The sequence below is a fragment of the Lolium perenne genome, chromosome 1 (genome assembly GCF_019359855.2).
Source record: "Lolium perenne isolate Kyuss_39 chromosome 1, Kyuss_2.0, whole genome shotgun sequence".
Classification (NCBI taxonomy): domain Eukaryota; kingdom Viridiplantae; phylum Streptophyta; class Magnoliopsida; order Poales; family Poaceae; genus Lolium; species Lolium perenne.
In genome coordinates, this window is record NC_067244.2 from 48453562 (window position 1) to 48478599 (window position 25038).

At 43.5% G+C, this 25038-nt stretch overlaps 2 protein-coding genes across 2 annotated transcripts; both read right to left on the reverse strand.

Annotated features, from left to right (window-relative positions):
- Window positions 1–9393: 9393 nt before the first annotated feature.
- LOC127337350 (protein trichome birefringence-like 19) lies at window positions 9394–11088 on the reverse strand. The gene has a single exon (XM_051364242.2). It carries the CDS (start codon window positions 11061–11063, stop codon window positions 9738–9740), a length of 1326 nt encoding a protein of 441 aa, XP_051220202.1. The 5' UTR covers window positions 11064–11088; the 3' UTR covers window positions 9394–9737.
- Window positions 11089–13642: 2554 nt separating this feature from the next.
- On the reverse strand, window positions 13643–21148 carry LOC127349106 (E3 ubiquitin-protein ligase IPI1). Its single transcript, XM_051374893.2, has 6 exons — window positions 20847–21148; window positions 17389–17558; window positions 16469–16527; window positions 15346–15374; window positions 14861–15263; window positions 13643–14349 (listed from the first exon to the last, which is right to left on the reverse strand). Exons 1-6 carry the CDS (start codon window positions 21004–21006, stop codon window positions 13869–13871), a joined length of 1302 nt encoding a protein of 433 aa, XP_051230853.1. The 5' UTR covers window positions 21007–21148; the 3' UTR covers window positions 13643–13868.
- Between the last annotated feature and the right edge of the window lie 3890 nt (window positions 21149–25038).

The following is a 25038-nucleotide window of genomic DNA, read 5'->3' on the forward strand; positions in this document are numbered from 1 at the left end:
CACGGGGATGGGTGTCTTCATTGGGCTTGCATTGGTCATGTTGAACTTCTTGAGCATGTCCTTCACATACTTTTCGTGAGAGATGAAGGTGCCTTGTGCAAGTTGCCTCACTTGGAAGCCTAGGAAGAACTTCAACTCTCCCATCATGGACATCTCAAATTTCCTAGTCATCAATAGCTCAAAAGCTTTGTTATAATTGGTGTTAGTTCCACCAAATATAATATCATCAACATATATTTGACATATAAATAAGCCACCCCCTTTAACCCGCTTGGTGAAAACGGTGGAATTGACCGCACCCATGCAAAACCCATCATGTAGTAAGAAATACCTAAGGAACTCATACCAAACACGTGGAGCTTGCTTGAGACCATAGAGTGCCTTATGGAGTAAATACACATGGTTGGGTCGGTGTGGGTCTTCGAAACCCGGGGGTTGAGCTACATATGCAGTTTCTTTAAGGGGACCATTCAAAAATGCACTTTTAACATCCATTTGATATAGTTTGAAATTGTGGAAAGATGCAAATGCAAGCAAAAGACGAATAGCTTCAAGACGGTCTACCGGCGCAAAGGTATCCTCAAAATACATACCTTCTATTTGGGCAAACCCTTGCGCCACTAACCTTGCTTTATTTCTTATAACAATGCCATTCTCATCTTGCTTGTTCTTGAATACCCATTTGGTCCCAATGACATTGATGCGATGATCCTTGGGTCTCTCAACTAGAGACCATACTTCATTACGAGTGAAACACTCCAATTCTTCTTGCATGGCAATTACCCAATCCGGATCAACCAAGGCTTCATGTACCTGTTGAGTGGCTCAAAACTAGACACAAAAGCATGGTGTTGACAATAAGTGATAAGTAATACATGGTGTCTACGAGTTACCACTCCTTTTGAGATGCTACCAAGGACTTGATCTACTTTCATGCCACTTGCCCTTTTAGCAGCCTTGATCTTCCGAATGGTTCCTTCATGATCAACAAATTCATCTCTTGCTAGTACTCGATCATGAGGGACAACTTGAGCTTGAACATGAGTTGTGGATGTTTCTTGATCATCATCATGGTCTTGCTCAGTGGGTTTAGGGCTTTCTTCTTGTTCTTCGGAATGTGGCTCATCTTGAGTAGAGGATAAGTCTTGAGCTGCACTTGATGGTTCAGCTTGAGTTAAGCTAGGCTCCACTTGGGCTGAGCTTGATACTTCTATTCCATCACTTTGATCATTAGTATGAACTTTTGTGGGCTGGATGTGTCCAATGCCCATAAGCTTGATGGCAGTAGAAGGATCATCATCACCTGCAGCACATGGAACAACTTGCTCCACTTGGGAGCCATTATCCTCCAAGAACACCACGTCACAAGATACTTCAATAGCCCCAGTGGACTTGTTGTAGTATCTATAGGCGTGGGAGTTCTCCGCATATCCAACAAATGTGCCCTCTATAGTTCTAGTTTCAAATTTACCGAGCTTCCCTTTATTGTTTTTAACAAGACATTTGCATCCAAAGACACGAATGTACATGACATTAGGTTTGTTACCTGTGAGAAGCTCGTATGGAGTTTTATTATGTAGAGGGCGAAGGAAGAGCCGGTTGGAGTAGTGGACAGCTGTAGAGATGGCTTCTCCTAAAAAATTATGGAGTGAATTGAATTCACTCAACATAGTTCTTGCCATCTCAATAATAGTCCGGCTCTTCCTTTCAACAACACCATTTTGTTGAGGGGTGTACGGAGCTGAAAACTCATGCTTGATGCTCTCATCATCAACAAACTCTTGCATAGTGTAGTTCTTGAACTCGGTGCCATTGTCGGTCCTTATCCCCTTGATCTCAGATTCATACATACGTTGAGCCTTCTTGGCGAAGATGATGAACTCTCTCTGGGTCTCATCCTTAGACTTGAGGAGAAAGACCCAAGAGTATCTTGAGTAATCATCAACAATGACTAGTCCGTACTTGCTCCCACCAAGAGTATCATAATGTGATGGCCCAAAGAGATCCAAATGAAGGAGCTCCAAGGGCCTAGATGTGGTGACGATGCTCTTGATAGGATGTCTCTTCTTGAGTTGCTTTCCAGCTACACATGCACTACATACACGATCTTTCTCAAAAGAAATGTTGGTTAGTCCAACAATGTGCTCTCCCTTTAGGAGTTGTTTAAGATTTCTCATGTTGACATGACCAAGCCGGTGATGCCACAACCAACCTTCGTCATGTTTGGCCGCCATTAGACATGTGGAGGGAGAGGGGCTCTCTTTCGAGAGGTCAACCACGTAAAGGTTGTTCTCCACATATCCAATAAGGACCAATTTGAGATTATCACTCCTAAAGACTTTCACACAATAACTAGTAAAATATGAATTGTAGCCGGCATCTGCAAGGTGATATATAGAAAGCAAATTATAGCCAAGGGATTCAACAAGCATGACTGTCTCAAGGCACAAGTCCTTAGAGATTGCCACCTTGCCATACCCAAGTACCTTTCCCTTTGAATTGTCACCAAAGGTGATGCTTGACTTCTTGTTAATATCCTCAATGCATTGGTCAAGCACACCTCTTCCTCCGGTCATATGATTGGTGCATCCACTATCAAACACCCATTTTGGACCACCGGAGGAATACCCCTACAAAATCAAGTAGAGGTTTTAGGAACCCATCGATTAATGGGTTCCTTTGTAATGGCAACAACATCTTTTGGTACCCAAATTGAGTACCCTCTATAAGCATAGCCATTACGAGAGCCAACATATTTAGCATAAACATCACCATAATAATCAACAAATAATCATAGTGATTGTTAGGTCACGTGCGGTCACCACTAGTGGCTTTGTCGTTTGAGGCTTTGCAAACATTAGTGACCTTCTTGTTCTTCTCTTGAGGGGGTTTCTCCTTCTTGTAGTTCTTCTTCTTGTAGGACTTGGGAGCATGCCCAAGTCGATGCTTTTGATTGTTTTACCTTTGCTTACTCAAAAGGTCATCCAATCCCATCTTATTCTTGGCGGTGGTGAGCTTGGCTAGTTCCTTTGCCAACCTAGCATTTTCCTCAACAATAGTTACTTTCTCACAAGCCGATTCATTAGGATGATAGTTGAGACCATATTTGGTCACCAAGGATTCAAGGTATGTATTGGTCTCAACATGCAAAGATAGTTCCTCTTGTAAACGAACATGTTCCGCAACAAGTTTAGCATGCACACAAGTAAATGAGGTCGAGGAACTAGCAACCTTTTCAACAACAATGGGATCATTCATTGATCAAAGAGCCTTCTTGTAGGTTTCTTGGAGTAGGTCATGGTTCTCTCCAAGTTTCTTGAGCTCATCCTTAACAAGCTTGTTAGCTCTTTCAAGGTGGTCAAGATCCCTAGTGAGAGAAGCATGAGCAACTTCAAGCTCCTTCTTTGAAGCATCGAGCTCTTGGGCCAATAACTGAGCCCTTTCAATAGTTTCAAGATCCTTAACTTTATCTAGTTCAAAAGTTTCAATTTGTTGCTTGTGAGGCCTTGAGATATGCACCATTAGGTTTTTAGCTCTTGTCTTAGGAGATTGAATCTCCATTCTTTATCATTCAAATGATATTCTAATTCCTCAATGGACTCATCCTTTTCTTTGAGGGAGTCCATCAAGAAATCAAACTTGACAAGAGCATCACCACGAAGAGTGCACCTTACTTTCTAAAGTTCCTTGAGCATAGCTAACTCTTCTTGATTTTAAGTTTCATCATCAAGAACACAAGTAGGAAGGTGGGGATTCCATTACCTTTGTTTCTCTTGCCATTAGACAAGAGCCAACGATCGTAGAGGGGGGAGAGTCATCGGAGTCATCATCATGAGTTGTTCTTGCCATGAAGGAAGAACCAACATCATTCTCCGTGGAGTAATCCTTGGAGTAATCATATGTGAAGAGTGGCCCGGGTTTGAAGAAAGCCAAACCAACCACTCCGGCCTCCTTCTCCTCATCTTCTTCTTCTTCATCGGAAGTGTACTCGCCCCAACAAAGGCTCTTCCCTTGTTCTTCTTGTATCGATCGTTGATTGGGTTTGGCTTCAGTCTTGGCTTGACTCCTTTCACAATTTTTGGCTTGTCTACCCTTTTGTCATAAGGGCACTCATTTGCAAAGTGACCATCTTCATCACAGTTGTAGCACGTTCTCTTCTTCTTGTTCTCATTGAGGAACATTGGAAACTTCGCCTTATACTTCTTGGCAAAGAAGGCAAAGTCTGTTGCGATGTCACTAGTTGATGTCATCTCTTCATCTTCTTCAATTTCATAGTCTTATTCTCTTTCATGGTCAGCTCTAGCCTTCAGGGCAAGGTTGTATGAGGATTCATCAACACGGTTCATAGCCATGAGCCTTTCTCCTGTCTTAGCCATGTTCTCATTGGCTGCCACATAGGAGACAAGATCATCTGCGTTTAGATCATCTTTCTTGGTAAGGATTTGCAAGTTGAGTGCAAGGTTGGTGTCCTTTTGCTTGACTGCAATCATGGCAATGACCTTGGACTTTATGAATTCTTCATTCATCTCAAAACCATCGTTGTATTTTTCACATCCAAGACCCTTGACCTTCACTCTAAGAGCACCAAGTCTTCCATAGGCATCGGCTAAGGATTATCCTTGCCTAATCATGAACATAGTTGCCTCAGTCTTTGCTGACTCGTAGAGAGCTGATTGGATCAGATCGGTTCCCTCTTGGAGTACTACGATCCGATCCCACAACTCTTTAGCGGAGTCAATGTCATTGACTTGATCAAGAAGCTTGCGGTTGATGCCACTCCTGATCTTGTCACATGCAGAAGTATTGAGTTGACGGTTGTAGAATTCGGTGGAGGTCAACCGAATGGGATCTTGTGGCTTTCGGTATCCATTGACAATGATCTCCCACAACTCCACATTGCAGTTGCGAATATGAGACTCCATATAGGATTTCCAAAAAGGAAAGTGAGTTCCATCAAAATGGGGAACATTCCCACTATGGTTTATATGAGGCATGGGAGAAGTATTTTTGGGATAGTCATGATTGACTTCATGGAAACTTTCCGGAGGGACCGAAGCCCCACTAGAAGTCTCACTAGTCAGGTTCTTAAGCATGGCATTCATTTGTGCCATTTGGCTTTGGAGTTCATCCTCCTTCAACTTTTTCTCAGCATCATATGCCAAGAATCTGGTTTTCATCTCCTTAACCGAAAGGTTAGAATTTTCATCCAGACCCTCGAATAGTTTATCCATCTCACTCTTAAGGCTGTGAAGCCCTTAAAAAGGGTCACGGCTCTGATACCAATTGAAAGTTCAGAGATGGTAAACCTAGAGGGGGTGAATAGGTTTCTACAAATTTTAATTCTTTCTTTGCAATATTAGGCTTTGCGGAATATAAAGGTGAGCCTAATGCAAACTAGGTGAGGCAACCTATATGATGATACAAGTAACTCAAGCATGAAGGCTCTCACAGGAAGTTATATCACAAGTAAGGAGTTCGGTTAGAGATAACTGATAGCACGCGGAGACGAGGGTTTATTCCCGTGTTCCCTTCCTTTGCAAGAAGGTACGTCACGTTTGGAGGGGTGGAGGTCCCACGAAGGATTCCCCAACGCCACGAAGGCTCACCCTATTCTCCGGAGCCTATCCCAGGAAGGAATAGCTCACTCACTTGTGGTAGACTTTGAGGTAACCTCCAAACCTTCACAATCTTGTCAAGAGCAAATCCACAGCCCAGATGCTTCCGGACCTCTTTTGCCCACCTAGGGTTTCCAAAGAACCCTAGAGAGCAAGTATCTTGATGAATACAAGGGGGAACAAGATTTGGCTTGGTAGAACGGTAGATCGGGACCTCCTCTATCTTTTCCCCGGAGGGATTTGAGTTTGGGTGGAGGAGGAGGTAGATCTGAGGCTTTTGGTGTTTCTAACAATGGAGTATGTGTGAGAGAGAGCTCAAGAACGGCTTGTAGTGTAGTGTCTAACTGTTCAAAGGTAGGAGAAGGGGGTTTTATAGTGTAACTTGAAATCTGGCCGTTGCAACTTGACACCTCAGCATTTTCTTCAAGGAACCCGGTCAACCGGGCCTGGGACCGGGTAGTCCGGCGCAGGGGCCGGTCAGACCGGGCCAGGGACAGGGCCTTCCGGTTCAAACCGGAGCTGGGACCGGATCTTGACCGGGGCAGGATTTGACGCGCAGTAATAGCCTCCGGATGTCATCAGCGCCGGAGCCGGTTGGCGCCGGGGCATCCGGTCCACAGCCCGGTTGGACCGGGCGTATGACCGGACTAGGCCGGTCCAAACCGGACCTCAAGCCGGGCCAGCACCGGGTGATGGGAAAAGCTTACTGGATAGTGCTCGGTGTGCCGCGGTCCTGGGGCCGGTCGACGCCGGGCCACCTGGTGCCACGGTCGGTCTGACCGGGCCTAGGACCGGCCAGTTGTTGTGGAGGCCTTCTTCATTTTTGTCGAAGTGGGGGGGTCTCCCTTTACCTTCTTGTTCCATTGATACACCATTATGCCTATTTGGCTAATACTTGAATAATCTCATAGACATGTATTAGACCAAAATACTCTAGCAAGGTGTCATTGTTACCAAAATAATGGATAAGGGTGAAATACCCTTACAAAGGTTAGTATCAATGGTTTCTCTTACTTGGAATTGGATTGAATAATAGCCTAAGGTTATGCTCCAGAGATAATGATGTGATCATCAAGATCTATGGTTAGTCCTCTCCTTTCCCTGAGATTTAATAAATATGAATGTGGATAGATAAGGATGGAATGATCAAAGTTTGTGAAAGAACTTGTGTGAGTGTCCTTGGCATGAGTTCAAGATTAGAATTAAAGATAAACCATGAAGATCATGGTAGGAACACAGATTAGTTGAATACATGGAAAAAAAAGATAAGTAAAGAATGGTTTCCTATTTCTTTCTTGTCATGTGGTTTATAATTGAATAAACATTCATGTGTGGTTGTAAGGAATACCATGTTATGATCCTTTAGAAGATTTGGTATTTGATCCTTACTTAAGGTGTTGTGTAATAGTTCTAGTTCCATTTGATCTAACCTATGAATTAAATTATGTATACCAAAAACAAGGTTTTAGCAAAGGTCGCATTGAAGTTTATAGCGCTTGACTTGATGATCTATTTCAATTCCGTCAACTCAAGTGAAACTTCAGTCTGTGTGACAAGTTTTATTTGAAAGCGCGAAAATTCCCCGGATTTTCTATGCATAAATGCAATGCACACATCCATTTTCTTTTTTTGTAACCCCAAATCCTGGGATGTTACAGATATGATGGACCTCAGCAGATTGCAGAGGTTGCCGGTGAGGAATCCTATAAGAGGCCTTGAGGAAGGTTGACCAACGTCGTCCACTTCCACGACGAGGAGGGTCTAGAGAACTTCATACGAGTCATCTTTGAGCCTACGTGCCATGGGAGCGTGCCCAATCCCTAAGGCTTTTGTGTTATGGTTCGGCAAGATCCCTTCCACAATCACCCTGGTCACCAACACAAGATGCAACTGAGTCATGATGACCACGTTTGACGGTGACAAATTAAATCCATCATCGATCAGGGGTGGACAGCCTTTGCCATTACCATGATCTTAAGATTAGCAACTTTCCCACCTTTCATAAGGAAGCTCTAGGCATCTACAGAGTCGTCATCTTTGACTTCACTTGATGTGAAGTGATGACCAGGTTCCGAACCATGGAGAAGCCGCTAGGAGGTCGTGGAAGATATAAATTGATGATGTCGTTAGCTCTACTGATCTATCTATAGCAGTAAGACCTGTCTAAAGTATTGTCAATCGTGTGTGAACTTATGCTTTGTCTGTTCCTCGTGTCTAAACCTATTAAGCGTCGATCGTAACTGTGGTACTCTCCTTAATAGTTAACCAGTCTGTTTGAACTTATTTGAATGTTCATTTATGTGGTATGTCTGGTAACCGTACCAAATAGCTGCTACTTGCTTTTGGGTTGCTCCATGGATTGCAAACCGTGTAACCAAACACTCTCAGCCGAAATCTCCACTCAGACAAAAAAAACTCTTCATGACCAACCAAACAAAACCAAATATGACCCTAGCTTGTTTTGGGCTGGCTAACATCCACATGACTTGCCCCAGAGAACCCCAAAATCGGTCAAAGATACCAAACACGCCCTAGAGCTTTCCTCGCGGAGACTTGAGAGAATGGGATCGTGTTAGCTCAATCGAAGATGGCTTTAAAATTCGAAGGAAGCTTTTTTTAGCAGGGTGTTCCTCAGTGGTCATAGGTACATTAAGATATGCGCTAGCATTTTTTTCTCCCAAACAACTTTTTTTTATCTCCCACACCATAAAACCTTTGAACTTGAAACTTTGCAAATCATTAAAACATTTGAGATAGAATATGGAAAAAATAATTTAGAATTTTATGGAATTGAATATATTGGTTTATCTAAAAATGATTTGAATTTAAATATTTGAATTTTTTAATTTCTCCCAAAAATTCAAAACTATATTTTGTATGTTTTTTTAAAGGAATACGGTAGGAGATGCCCCTACAATAAATATTTTAGAAAAAATAATATGAACCCAAATCTACGTTCGTGGGGCTTGAACCTATGAACTAAGCTTTATTTTGTACATTTTAGATTCTAGTTGTAATGTTTGAGTGCCCAGCAAAGTTTCAAATCTGTACTTTATATAGTGCGTAGTGGAGAAGGACGGGGGGAAATCTGAGGTAAGACGAACAATGATGCAAATATTAAAATATTCCTAAATGAATAGTGATGTATATGGTTCAAACACAATCACTTAATACAATAAAAATAAAAACATATTTGATTATAAATAAAATATGAAAAATATACCAATAATGTCAACTCAGTGACAAAGTTTTACTTCTTTTTTAAAAATCCAATGTAATTCAAACAAGTAAGACGTTTGATTATCCCCATTCGATGCGCAACTCAGTGTTGATTACCTTTGTTGCCAGGAAATTCCTTACAATTGTTGATGCCGCTACGGGTAAAACTAATGTCATCTTAATGGGGTGATAATGCGGTCAGAGAAAGTATGACGTGTCTTTCAAATACTGGAAATCTCCAAAGTTTTCAATTCTACGAGTATGAATAACGAATAACTCGAGCTTATCTTGTATATACTAAGGTCCAATCAATGATAAATCTCTGTAATACAAGCAATTTTATTCACATTACACCTAGAATATGAGTCCATATTTTGAGGTAAATAGTTTATGTTTTCGGTTTGTAATCGATTTTGCGCAGTGTTCACTGAAACAAGCATAAATTTCTCACACGGAGTTTCTTTTCAACGTATAACTACTCAAAATTTTCAGAACAAACACATGCATCCAAGTGTATTCATCAAATATCAAGGTAGGGCGGCTGCCCTACCTTTGCCCCTGATAGTGTGTGAGATATATACGAAAAAGGACAACCTCAAAAAATACGGGTGTGCAACCTGCTCACTCACAACTTTTCCCTTTCAGACCCCTTCCATCACCGGCGAGATCGCTTGGCAGGAGCGAGACGGTGGCGCTAGGGAAACACTAGTTTGGTGGAGGGATGTGTGGCGGCGTTTGAGAAACTACTTAGAACTTGTTTTCTTGTGGGCACGCCGAAGATGGCTTTGAATTAGTAGCCAGCAAGCGGCAGTTCATCTTTCCAAAAAAAAAAAAAGGAGCTTGTTTTGTTCACTCCTTCCGTGCTGACCGACGAAAAACTGGGATGAGAGTTGCGCTAGCTAGCTAGACGAGGATCATCTGGAATAGCATGTCGTTCCAGATGTCAATGGGCCCTGGCAGGCACCAGTGCACGCAGTCGTTGTAGAGCTGCACCTTGTCGTTGGGGCGGTGGCCGTAGCGGCTGGGGTGGCCGTCCGGCCGCATGAGCATCGCGGCGGTGGCGTCCATGAGCATGAGCCGCATCGTCCCCTTGGCCCGCGCGGCCTTCTCCGCCGCTCGGTACTCCTCCATCTGCGCCGCGTAGAACCGGAGGTCCGGGCCCCGGCCGTCCATCATGGAGGTCTGGTTGCTCAGGAGCGGCTCCGTCCGTCTGCAGTCGCCGCCCTGGTCCCAGGTCCCGTTGTCGAAGTGCGACATGGGCGACAGCGTCCGCACGATCACCCGCCCCGTGACGTTGTCCAGCGCGTTGATCGCCTGCAGCGCCACGCGCCAGGCCTTGCGGTGCGAGTAGTGCAGGGTGAGGTCCGGCACGCCGTACTGGCGGCTGCAGAAGCTGCAGCCGACGAGGCGGCGCTTCTCGTAGAAGAGCGAGGGGCGGGAGAACCAGTTGGCGGCGGAGACGAGCACGTAGTCGAACCGGGGCACCTGGGACACCCACCTGTCGTCCGGCTCGTCCAGGTAGAGGCTGTAGTGGGCGGTGTGCGCGGGGTCGTCGTGGGCGGGCTCCCGCGCCCGCACCAGGAACGGCGACCAGAACATGGCGACGGTGAAGTTGTACGCCCTGTAGTGGTACACCTTGTTCTGCTGGTCCGATGGATCCGGCGACACGTCCTTGGGAGACGCGACCTGCGCGAGGAGGCAGAGCAGAGACTGCATGTGGTTGCGAGCCAGGGAGTCGCCCACGAAGGCGAGGGACCTGTGGCGGGCGAATCGCAGGAACTGCGCCGGGTCGAAGCGCGGCAGCTCGCACCCCGACGGCCTCCACCGCCATTTGAGGAAGCCGAGGTCGGGGCGGCCGTACTTGAGGCAGTTCTGGTGCTCCTGGATCAGGCCGCACGTCTTGTGGCTGTAGGCGGGCGCCGCCGTGTCCGGCACCCACTCGCCGCGGAAGATGTCGCACTGCTTCATCACGCTCACCACCGGCTCCTCCAGCTTGGCGGCGGGCGGCACGCCGACGCCGACGCCGACGTGCCCCATGTAGTGCACGTGGGTGAGGAGGATGAGGACGGCTAGGGCCAGCAAGTAGACCGGCACCGGGCCGGAGAGCAGCTTCGCCGAGAAATGGACCTTCATTTCCTCCTTAAGCCGGGCAGTGTCTCGGCTTTGGCTACTCTCCTCTTCTTCACACAACTGCTGATATATCAACCCGGCCATGTCCTCGCGTCGCATACTGTCTGGAATAACCTGTAGTTGGGTCGTGCATCATGGTTGGATGCAAGTTTGAGATCATAATAATTGATCCATCACATCGTTACAAGGGTTATATTATGTCAACAGAATGAAGAATATCTTCACGATCCGATGGGTGGTGGACTAAAAATCTCCACAAGACGCCCATCGTATCCTAGCTAAACCGATCATCAAAGCCATGACAGACGTACAACAGCCTATATAACGTTACAACGTGCTAGACACGATAGGCATGACCACTACATCATAGTATGCTTCTGATTGTTTCATCCGGTGATGGTCGATGCACGCCGTGCCATGCCAGACTCCGGGATAAACATGCATCCCATGCTGGACCAGGGTGAGTGAATCACGCCAAGTTGAGCCTTATCTTTTTTTGTTTGCAGAATGTGTCCTTGAGCAAAGTTTGTCTCAGTTTGTCTCGTTGTCGGTGATTATACTGTGCGGGTAACCAAACCAAAATATAATTTCTTGTTGATGTCAGTCCATCTAGATTTTTGATGGGTTTTGCATCTACCCATTTAGTGAATTTGTCGACGATGACTAGCACATGTGTCTCCTTTGTGGGACATCTTGAAGGGCTCCACCATATCTAGCCCTAGGCCGCGAATGGCCATGTGAGAGTGACGGTTTTCTAAATTGTTGCTGGTATATGAGCTTGGCGAGCGAATTTGTAATAGTTGGACTATGCTTTTTTGTGTCCGTGTGTGCTCTGAGCGGCTAGTAGAAACCATGTCGCATTGCTTTAGCTGCAAGCGACCGTAAAACAAGGCATATAAATTTAGTTAAAAGTCAACATTGCTTAAGTTTGAGTAAGCATAGAGATTAAAAAAAATAGGAGTATCCCAAATACCAAATCAGTTTGACTAAGTATATAGATTTAAAAATAGGAGTATCTACCAAATCTATATCAATAGATATACCACAAGATTTGTTTTCATAGTGTATTCATTCACTAGTATAAAATATAGTGTCATTTTCGTGTAAAGGTTCGGTCAAACTTAACATGGTTTAACTTTTAACTAAAAATCCATGCCGTGCTTTTCTAAACATGGCGATAGTACAAATTCGGAGAAAACTCAATGGAGACGCTCACGATATAGCTAAGTTAGCTGCCCGATCTGGTGAGGTTAGCGTGTGGTTGCCACCTCTCCCAGATGATGTGCTAGATTTGTAATCGGAACATCGTCATCTCTGAATCCAATGCATGAACTACTTAGGTCTAGTTTGGCAACAAAGTATTTATGAAACTGAGGTAGTATTATGAAACTATAGTATTTTATGCATCGTCCGGCAATACTTCAGTTTCAGAAGAAAAAAATTCAAATCGTTTTTTCAATATTTTAAAACTAACACGTTTTAAGGTATAATAAAGTATTAATACTGCAGCCTTTAGTCACAGCCAAACAAATCAAAGTATTTGAAACTGTGATTTTAAGAAACTATAGCATTGTTGAAATACTTTTAAAATATTTTTCTACCAAACACAGCCTTACCCCTAAAAAGTGTCGTTAACTAGTTTAGCTAGCTCAACACCTCGGCTTACTCCATCCGGTCCAGCTACAGCATCCACACTCTAGCTCAGTGGTGGCGTCTCGTCGCCAGTGGAGGGGATGTACAACGGCGGTAGTGCTGCACAAGGTATGGGAGTAAGGGGACGTGAAATTTTGACAAAAAGAACCACATGCCCCAACAAATTGGTAGGAAGGACCACCTGTAAATGAAATTGCAAAAAAAAAAACACCTCTTTATGGCCGCAGGCATGCCACCAGAGCTGATGGTGGTATGTGCGTGGCACATACCACCATCACCTCTGACGGCAGGCCTGCCACACATTACCCAGGAACGGTCGCCGTAGAGTGTGGTGGGCCCTGCCGCCACGGCGCGTGGCGGAACGCTGAGCTGGCACGTCGTCACGTCATCCTGTCTCCACAACCATCGATGGCATGTTGCCACATCATCATGCCGCCACAGCCAACGACGGCATGGCCCACCATCGACGTCATCCTGCCGCCACAGCCAACGGCGGCACATCGCCACGTCATCTTGCCACCACGGCCAACGGAGGTAGGTGCCACATGTCGCCTAGTAAGCCCTGCCGCCACTCAGAGGTGGTCATTTTTTACAATTTCATTCATATGTGGTCCTTCTTGACAATTTATTAGGGCAGGTGGTGTTTTCTATCAAAATTTCAGGGGAAGTACGGCGGCGTCGGTGCTACACAAGGTATGGAGCAGGTTTCGGCTATCAAATGCAGGAAGCGGCACGGAGCAAGAACTAGAAGACAAGAGGTGGGCCATGCCATCGTTGGCTGTGGCAGCAGGATGACGTGGCAACATGCCATCGTTGGTTGTGGAGACAGGATAACATGGCGACGTGCCATACTTCACGTGGCGACGTGCCAAGCATGCATGTAGCGGAGAAGTCCATACTTTTACTGTGGAGGAAGAAAAGCAAGCACCCAGAAGTTAATTTCTTTAGCAGCGATCATGCTACAGTGCTACACCGACTGGTGTCCAGCCAACAACAAAAAGCAACATAGGAAATCATGCCACAGGTTGAAACTTCGAAAATCCCAATTTGGTTTCAAATATGTACGAGATAGAATTCACATAAACCAAATCAAAACGTTCCTCTCCGGGTTATTTCATGTTTCTCCCTCGCAGAAATCTCCAGAAGTTTTACCATGCAACCCGGCTTAATTTCATACAGATGGGCTTTTTCCATCGTTTCTTACAAGCAACTCAGGTTCCGAATGTGAAGTTTTAACTTAGGTTGCCTCCGCTACATCCGAGGAGAGTGCATTTGTCGATATGATGAGCCCTCTGACGATCTATTTTCGGGCGATGACCTGCCGAGACCGATCCATTGCCCGAATAGTCTCCTCGGCGCGGGTGCTGGTGCTGGTGCTGCTGTGGATTCTGATGCCCCATGAGACTGCTGCGAGCTCCACCAGCTTGTCTCGCAGTCGACTGGCATTAATGGGTATGGTGCGAAGCGATCACGCTCCCAGGCGTAGAATCGGCTTCCTCCAGCGTCATCAGTCTCCATTGAACTATGACCAGACGAACCAGGCGGGAACAGGCAAAATGTTGGGTTCTCTGGTTGAGGTGGAGGGGCAGATCGCATGCCTCCCGATCTATGAGCCCCCGCAAAAAGGCTAGATGATGGATTCTGCTGGTACTGTTCGTTGATGTTGCCATGCCCCCTCATGAATTGAGGTACCAGAGGGGGAACATTAGGAGCTCTAGATCTAGAGCCAGATCTGAAAACAAAACAAAAAAAAAAAAGATTATCAGATTGATTTCATGCATCAAAAGCTTCACTATAGTTTCTGCCATAACAAAACAGATTGATTTCTGAAGAAATACTTAGGATTTCTTTATTAATAACACGCTTACCATCACCCTACTATAGCAACTGATTTCATACTACCCAGACTCACATCTTGTTACAGCATACCCAACCAACATAGCATAATATCGAAAACCACAGGAGGCTGCTCCGCAGTAATTTTCCAATCTTTGACAACTAATTTGATAAGAGCCTTTATATTGGTTGGGTGCAGATGGTACCATTAGTTCTGTCATGGAAAACTATTTTGTAATATAAGAAATGATCTCCTACTTAGATATTCGTACAGAAGTAATGGTCAAAGTCATGTGGAAAACTCTGCAATTTAGTAACATCATCTGTTTCGGGGCAGATGGTACCATAAGTATGTCATGAGAACTTGATAAGTATGCCATGCGAGTGGAGAAAGACAAAGAATTTACCCATTGCTGAAGTATGATGGAGAAATAACAGACCCTCGGCGTTGGATATCACCGTCAGCCCTTGCAGCTCTCATTGTTCCGAAAGGGACCCCTGGCTGCTCAGTCAACCCATTATTACTGTTGGGTTGGGCATAGGAATGCGGCAGATGTGCCCAATGGTTATGATGGAAATCAGTGGGTGGCACCGTGTGCAAGGGCCTCCCATCTGATGGGCCAGCCAGGTGATTCCAATGATCATGATACACAGACCCATCCATAGTTCTCTCAGGGACATGGGAGCTTGATGATGAGGCCAATGATGGAAGAGGTTGCAAGTACGCAACATACGGGCAAGGATGTGCCCCTGGTGCCGCAGATACAGGTGGATGCTCCGCAAACACCTGCTGGCCCATAAAGTCATGAACTGCATGAAAAATAGCCAGGCATACTTAGACCTGAACCAAACTTAAATTTTACAGATAGATCCCATTTAAATAAGAACTTACAAGTAACTGGAGGTGATGATTCTCCTTCCCTGACAGAAGAGAGGAAAACATTAAGTAACATAATAGACCAATCACATAACTTTCCATATGCTGAAAACTCTTAATATATATATATGGCATAGCTAAATTTCTGCAAGTACTTCACAAAGAACAAGTGTGATACAAGAACCAGTGGGGGAGCCACGTACTAGCTATGTAGTCAATTGACTACACAGTTTTTTAGGTACACAAGCAAAAAATCATGCAACAAATTATGAAAAAAAATCGTACAAATACATACTGTATATTTAACTACAAAACTTCGGACTGCTTACACAAGATTAATGTCCTAACTCCGCCAATGACAAGAGCCTATATTCATTCAGTGAAGAATTTGTTGGCCAACTGATACTGGTATAAGGTAATGATGACAAAATAACTGTGTCACTAATTTTATCACCCGTGAGACTAACCAGTCATTTGGTTATAATTATTTCAATTGTAGACTGTTAAAATTTAAGTATGGCTTGTAAACTAATACTTGTAGGATGCTTTAATTCATGCATAATCTACTGTGGCAAGAAAACCAGCATGAAGATTAATCAAGAATAGCAGAATATTCTCCTCTTAATTACAGAAGGATTAAATGAAAAAGGTGTTCATATTATTTTCTTGCATCAGTTAAACAGATTTTTGACACCAGAGTTTTAAGGTTACCATTTCATTTAGTCTCCAAACTGTAACTGTACAAGTGTAACATATAAATATATGAATGGTTTAATACAACATCTAGTAAAAAATCACAGGAACTTTGGCACCCACGATTTCTACACAGGTGAAAACGTGTCCAAGAAAGAGGCAAGGCTTTCCACTTTTCCATGTTCCTTCTTGTTTATCAAGATACACTATGTGAAATATTGGAGATAGTAGACCTGCACAGCCTTTCCACTTTTCAATGTTCCACCTTGTTTATCAAGATACACTATGTGAAATACTGAAGATAGTAGACCTGCACTACAAATTTACAAGAAAAAAATAGAACTTGGATATGAAAACTATATGTACATCCGTGGATGCATGAAATTAGCTCTGTGGACAGAGTTCAAATATAAACAGAAATGATAGTTTGAAGTACAGAACATACTCAAAGAACGATGGAAGTTGTGCTAAGCAACCAAATGGACACCAGTGAAAACGAAATGGCTGCACGTTTAAAATATATATAGTCGTCAGAGTATGTATGGAGAAGTAACCGCCTTCTCGGAAAAAACATGCATATGCATGATAAAAAAATAGGAAATACAGAATTATGAATGACTAGTTCAGGTATGATTAAAAAATAGTCTGTAGAAATGTTTCGGAAATACAACAATGAAGCATAGATGTGCAGGGTAGGTGGATAAGCAGAAAGGCAGAAACAACTGAATAAGCAGAAAAAACATAGATCTCAGGAATATTTGTGCATTCAGCAGAATGCAAGGAATAACAATATGGACAAATTACAAAGTTATTTAAATAAGATATACAAGACTAAAGCACTCTACAGATTAGGTCTACACTGGTTTATGCATATAATATGAAAAACACTGAAATAAGAGATAAAGGAAAATTTCTCTTCATTGTCTCAGCAACATTCAACATTGTATCTTCTTTATAAGAACATGATACCTCTAATTCACATAAGCAGCCATAAATCTATCAGTTCAATGCTAAATGATTTCAGCAGTGGAGAAGCCACAAGTGGCAACAAAATGTTTCCAAAACATTATATACAAACTAAAGCTCGTGATATTAGGGGAACAGAAGACGTAATAACATTTGCACAAGAATAACAAGTAGTCAGACAAAACAAAATGGTCAAATAATCAAGCATGTCAAGTGTCAATCATCTGTCAGTGCAGAAAAACAAAGAAACCATGTCGATCATTAGAAAATCAAAACGGAATTAACATTTCACACGCAAGAAAATTATGATGGTAAACAAGCATGTTACAAAGAAGGTACAGATTCCTAATTAAACAATGATTATAAATATTTAAGAATAACGTTTACATGATCACATACCATTTCAGAGTAACTAACATCATACAGGTCTTCATCATGAGCCCACTCTTCCATGTTGATATCCTGTGAGGGACGGGATCCATTTGCATAGAGCCAGTTCCCTTTCTCAATTTTGCGGCAGTTTGGGCATTGCATAACTCCTTTGGCATTGAATGCCGATCCAATGCAATCTGAAAACATTGAAATCCAGAATTCAAATATTTGCACTCCAAACAGACGGCATCCGTAGAAGGCCATTCCATGTCCCACTGATATGTAGGTCCAGGGCACAGACGTCAATGAGACATAGGCATAGTTAATTTGTCTTTGGAATAAACAAAAGATCGCCAAACACATAATTTAAGAGCGACAGCTTGAAGTTGGTTAAAGAATATTAAGTATCATGACTCAGCAGAGTAAGTAGCATTGCATAAATCACGCAATTACACCTCTTCACCCCACAGGGTCACCACAACCATATCCCCTTGTATAAAACTGCTTCCTCAGTGCTCAATCAGTCTAATCACACCTTGGACACTTTGCGCTGTTGGAGTTAAGCCTATTGTTTAGGTGCTTCGTTCATGCTCAATTGTGATGCATCATGGATGGCATTGTTGCCATAGAGTCGGATAAGTGGTCAACTAAGTTCTAGTTAGTTGCCTACGTGGCATTATGGCAAAGAGGCCAGAACAACAAAGAGCACAGGGTGGGGAAAATATCTAGTAATACCACACACTTCATGATACCATGATACCACTTCTAGAATTCAAATTTGTAAGCGTAAAAAACATCGAAATAAATGTATGGGTGTTCGCAAGATGTGAGTTTACATTTCTTCCAAATTTTCAGAACCAAAATCAAAATACACATAGAGAAACAAAAAAAAAAGACAAATTGCTATGTGAATAGTGTCATTTTGTGTTTTCGTCTTTTTGTGACACTATTAATGTTGGATTTGTCTTTTTTGTTTCTCCACGTGTATTTCAAATTTGGTTTTGCAAATTCTAGGTACTGCAAACACACATTTTATGAACATCCACAAATTTATTTCGGAATTTTTCGAAGCATGCAAAATCAAATTGTGAAGCGTGGTATCATGGTATCATGGAAGACATGGTATCACTAGATATTTTCCCACACATGTGTTAACTGACCAAGTAATTCATGCATGCAACAGCGATATGGTCTATGCTCACATGTTAGTGATCAGATTCAGGGGCGGATCTACCGCCCCTCTAGCCCAGGCCAGGCTTGCCGGCAGCACGACAACTTGTGTTAGGTGATTTGCTATGGAGATTTTGTCCGAAAAAATAAATCCTAAGCATGATTGCCAAGGTTTTGAGAAAAATCTAGGCCCAACACTGATCAGGTTGTATGTGCTAGTGTCAGGCTACATGCATGTGATGTATTTGGCCCAGTCTTATGGCTGTTCCATGAGAAGAGGTTGTAGCAGTGCTGAAGGTATCCGCGTGTAGCTAGTGAAGAGCAATGTTCGGATCAAACAATTTTGATTGGACTGTTTGCATGTTTACCTATTAAAGGAACTAGTAATCCTCAGTTGTTCGTGCATGAGATAATAAAGAAGGGAAGAAACGGCTTTGGATAAGAGGTCACAGCCAGAGTGCAAAACTCTTGTGTGTGTTATCTATTCTCGTGTCCACTATGTATGTGCGAATTTCCCAACCTTTCTGTTCAAGACCGTTTTTACTAAAGATTGTTAAACTTCAGCTGATTCCAAATCGAATATACAAGAAACGAGGACCCTAAATCCAGTACAGTATCACACTAAAATCAACAGTCAGAGTCAGCACGAACTGCTTGATGAAATCACCAGGGCTGGCTCTGGCCCAGGGCAAGAGGGGCGACAGCCTGGAGCCTAGCCGAACTAAGAACCAGACCCAGTACATAAGTAAAAGTATTAGTACAAAAATAAAGGCCTCGTATTGATACATAATAGAAGAAAAGAAAAAGGCCACACACAGGCCCATCTACCTAGTATCCACGTACATCTAGGTCCATGTATTCGGCAAGCTTCCCCAAAAAATAGGTATTTGGCAAGCACGCACGGTCGCACGGAGGCACCTCGATCACTTTGTTCGGTTGTTTGCATCACACACGCATAGGCACACACGGTCATGCCCCTGGTAACGCGCGTAGGCGGAGGCATGGACCGGCCGCTGCTACGGACTAGGGCAAGTAATTAAAGAGAGTGAACAAGAGGTAATTGTGGGATCAAATTTTCAATTAGCCTCGGCCAGCCGGATCTACCTTTTTGTGTTCTCAACCTGGCAACCGATTTATCTTTCCTTACAACACTTGCAGCCAATCCGTCTGTTAGAGTATGTCGGTTTGCTCGGTTGATACTTGAAGAAGATAATCAGTTTCAGTCGTTGCTGATCTGGTGTCCTCTCTCTTAATTTTCTTGTGAACATGTTGTCCAAAAAAGTATTTGGTTGTGAGAAATAAAATAAGAGGAAAGCGATAGACACTATCATTGATGACTTTGCAACACAAAATGCATGGAAGTGAAGACCTCTTCGTGACTATTGGAGGCTTGGAGTGTGTTAGCAAGCTGCTTCTCTTTTTTTTCCATTATAAAGTATATGGTACTAGGTTCAGAACAGAAGCAAGAATATTTATGAGCTATTTGATGCTAATGAAATCAGTGGTTATGGCTTTACAATATTTCAACGCAAACGCCTTTTTCTCTCTGCTCGGCCCATTAATGGGGTTCCCCATGTGGCCTCTAAGAAACCAGAGCCGGTACTGGAAACCACCAAAGTGACAGTTCTTGAAATTTGAGTATCATCTTTAAGTCCCTCTTACTTTAGTTTCAGTCTTAGCATTTCCTGGTTATGTATTAAGCTCTTCAAGCCAACACTGATTCAGCCTCTGAAGTCCAAGCTTCAAAACAGAAACTAATGACAGCTGGTTCAGAAGCGCATAAGTTTCCAGGAATAGGAGCACATTCTATATCAATTTCTTGTTCAATTCAATCTAGACAACCCAACCCTATTCCACCGAGAAAACAAGAAGCTACCCAAATAGAGACATGATTATGCCGTGTACAATCCCTAACCGTCAAGCTGACATCAGATCAAAAAGTGCAACTTCCTATCACTCCTGAGTAAGCTACCGCAGAATACGCCTACGCGAGCACCTACTCAAGTTGAGTCACGGTTACGTCGCGCGATCCCCAATTGTCATCCTGACATCAAATAAGCCCCCAAAATTGGATCTTCCTGAGAAAGATACTGCAAAATATGCCCACGAAACCTACCTTCACAAGAAATTGGAACTACGTCAGAAATCAGAACAGCTCGAAATGATCGTAATTCTGCCGAATTCCCACTAGCAAAGGTCATACCACTGCCGTCCCAACCCCTGGAGCGGGTGCCTTACGATAGAATAATAATCACAAGAAAGAATATGAAAGCAAGATTCCGTAAGGGTAACGCATGAGCAGATCGCCGGCTTACCGAGGTGGAACTCGTGGCCGCACTGCAGCCTGGCCGTGGACCTCTCCCCTTCGGCCGCGTCGACGACGGCGTCGAGGCAGATCGAGCACGACACGGCCGCCTTCTCCTCCTTCCCGGCCGCGCCCTCCTCAGCCTCGACGGGCTCCGCCCCGGCCCCCATCCCGTCCGTCCTCCAGGCCTCCACCAACCGGTTCTTGGCCGGATCCCACCAAATCCGCGGCGGTAGAGCGCCCGAAACGGCCGGCCCGGCGAGGGCGAGGGTGTCCCGGCGCCGGAATCGGCTCCCGCGCGCGCCTCGGGGATCGCGCGCGCTTGCTCCTCGCGCCCTGTCCAATCGCGAGACACGCCTCCTCCTCCGTCCCCTTCCTCCCTCTCTCTCTCTCTCTCTTGTCTATCTCCTCGCCTCCACGAGAAATTGGAGAAAGAAAACGTTGGGAGAGGGAATAATAAAAAGGCTCTTTTTGGGAAGAAGCCCTTCACTTGTCTGGTATTTGCACTTGCCCTTTCTTTTGCCACTTGTCCTCTTGGTTAGGGTGTCTCACCAAGTTACTATAGCTACTTTTAAAATGGTGCAAGTGTTTTTTTTGTTGTTTTTTATGGGTGCTTATCAAACATGTCGCTCGATAAATAGTGCAAGTGTTTAAGGCGACAGATTCACGGATATTTCTTTTCAAAGGATTTTAACATCATCATGTGATGTGTGTAAAGGTCATGTTTTTTTAATCTTCTGAGCTTACAATGTGTTTCTTGCTTAATTAAGAGTGTACCCGTATAGTTTAGCACGGGAGCTTGATAAAGTGTGTAGCACGCGAGCTTTTCATGCTATTGAAAGAAGGGTCTTTAGGGTTGAAGAATCAATTGCCAGTACGATGAATGGTTATAGCAATGAGAATGCAAAGTACAAAAATACTCCTCGAGGGTTTACCTGCATTTTTTAGGTAAATATCATAAAACATGAAAAAAGAATCTTAACCTTAATAGGATGAATTGCTTAACTCATGTTGTTGCTAGTCATCCTCATGTTTTTTTCATGTGAATGAACTCTTCTTCGTCAACTATTTAGTGTTCCCTTCGTTTTAAAATAAACGTCGTAATTTTATCTAGATATGGATGTATCTCAATTAAAATACGTTTAAATACATAGTTGAGATACTTATTTTAGAACGAATGTACTAATAGTTATCCTAGCTATACAAGACGAGTAAAAGGTAATGGAAAAGGTTGAGTGTGACGACCATTCTCCTCCCCAATGTCTACTCACCAAGTGTATATTGTACAAAATGATTAACTATTTTTGTGCCTCCTTTTGTAGGAATACAAAGCTTCTCTTTTCCAAAAGAGAGCACATGAATATAGCATCTATGAAGTAGCATCCAAGTAAGAACCATACTGTGATTCAAGAAAATAATGCTGGGCTGGATGCAAAATGGCCAAAGCTGCCACCGCTATCTCTTCTTGCGTGGTCTGAGAGTGCACGCCTCGGCCCATGGGCTGCCCATACGGCTAACCGTGGCCGTCCGATCAGAAACCGACGGATCAGGAAGGCTTCCTGCCAGCAGTGACGTAGTGATCGTATCGAGGAAGGAAAACGGCGGCGTGTGCGCATTGTCCGCACACCGGTTTTTTGTATGGAGAGAGCAGGAAAAGCTGCACATAATGCGGCTCAGTTGGCCCGCTTTCTGTGGGCCCGTTACGTCAGCGGGACTACTCCAGGTATTTTGACAGCTCGTTGATGGCACCGACGTCAGCCAGTCAGCGTCCCCAGGTTTGACCGTGGAGGACGGCCAGGAGCGCGTGCCGTGCTTGGTCAAACTTAGGACAGCTTTTTAATTTTCTCTGTTGAGCCACTCATCGTCATCCTCTATTAACACCTCTACTGATACTGATTTTACATTTTAGAGCATATACGTAACCTTTTCCGGTTCCTTTTTATTTGATATTGATTTAACACGAAAGTTGCCCTAAATCAGAGTCAATTAAAAGAGAAGACAGAAGTAGAAAACACCAATGAGTAGGGACGGAGCCAGGAAAGTGATATAAGGGGGGCCAAGTACATGTAAAAATTCTTGGAGGGGGCCATATAGCTAAATTTAGGTAATACTGCATGTCAAATCATCATATTAACAAGGATATTTTCAGAAAAAAATTTCCATCATGAGAGGGGCCATGGCCCCAGCCAGCCCCTGCTGGCTCCGTCCCTGCCAATGAGCAACCATGGTAATGAACAAGTAACATGTTGTCCTTAAAAAAAGTACTCATATGTCAAAATAACGATATAGGGATACACGTAGGCCTATGAACCGGGACAGATGAACATTTTGTATGAGATGGATATTGTTGTGTCGTCGTACTTATAAATAAATTATATCATATGTTCATGTGAATATGGTGCATGGTTGGGCATATGGATCAAGCTGGGTTTTGGATCGTAAAAAGGTTCTAAGCTTGTTCTTGAGAAAACACACATACCTCGTTTGATATCTCTCTCGTTAGTTGTCCATGACTCATGGTTTCTCACTACTCCCCGGTCGTGTCGGCGTAGTAACTCGCCACATCCCACATGGTGCCCTCTCTCTCCAAAAGGTATCGTGACAATTTGACAAAGGGAAGTAAATATCTTATAGGCATTCCACCTAGAGATAAAAGTCCGAACTTGAAGTTGGTGGAAAGATTTTAGGAAACCTCATGGGTATCATATAACCCTCCTCTCCCAAAATCATACTACTCACATGCGGATATAATATGTGACTATTTCAACCAAAAGGTAAGATGACTCATTTTAGCCTTTCGTTATCTCGTGCTCATGATCTATTTGTTTTGAGTCTTGGACACTACGATGTAGAGCCCGCATGCTCCCATCTAATCATTTACACATCACAACTCGCCTAAGTATCCTTCCACATTATCATTTTTTCTTACCGCCTCATTATCATCTCCCTCTTCTCTAAATGTCAACAAACACGCCCGCGTGCCCTATTCCATGTCTTTCTGGCCAATGCCATCCTCGTTGTTCCACCACTATCAATCGATCCATTGTGAGTGTTATGTTTTCTTGGTGCCACCATTGAAAGCTTCTTTCGATTTTTTTTTCTACTTCTCTACCATAGGGGAATCCCCTACGGCGTGCTCTTCTTATTGCTAAAAGGGAAGATAGTACCAAATACAAGGAGTTACATCTTAGAAGGAAAACAAAGAGCGGGGTGGAGGCTAGTTTAAAAAAACTAAACAAAAATAGTAAGCGACCAATCAATAAGAATTTGGACAATAGATGCCCTTACTCTCTACTTATGAACCTCAAGATCGCTTTTGAAACTTTACTTTCAGTATTGCCAAATCCCCTTAAAGATAAAGTCGTTCTTCTCTTTCCAGATATTTCATGCAGTACTAGAGATAACTTCCATAAAACATGGTCCATTAAAGGCATGTGATGTCAAGGAAACTCGGTCAGTGATCCGGGGCAGTCATGTCCCAATGAATCTGAACACAATCCCAAAATGCTCTGGCAAAAGAACAATCGAAGAACAAGTGGTGTCTAGTCTCTAAAATATGGACAGAACGTAAAACACGGTTGGGACCTCCTTCGACGTGCCACTGCTTACGGAGCATGATATCTTTGGTGTTGAGGCAGTCCATGATAAGCATCCATACAAACACTTTCAGTTTAGGGAGAGCACAAGATTTTCATATTAAGTTCACCACTGGGTTTGAAGGCAAAGCTTTGAAAATGAACTTGTAAAATTTTGGGGCAGTCTACTGCTCCTTACCCCCATACAAAAGAACATACATTTGGTAAACTTTCGTCAAGATGTAGGTCAATTATGAGCGAGCTCAAATTCCGTAGCTCTTGGAAAGCTTTCACCGAAAGTGGCAAGGAAAAAACTGCATTTTGACAGGTTGCGTTCACAAAAAAATTGACTGAAATATCTTCCATTAGAGTATACGAGAACAAGCTTCTTTCAGTTGTAGTATAACCTAATGAATTTTATTTGAACGTTGATCATGATCATGGACCTACAAAATTGAAAATGGTTTCTCTCTTAGCTTGGCCCTTATTACAGTTTCCAAACAGTCCATGCACCTGCCCATTGTGCATATTTCTATCTTAGATTTTTTTTTTTTGCATAATACCTCCTCAAGATAGCAAATGGATTGAACACAATCTAGAGTTTTATATAAATAGAGTGGCATATGG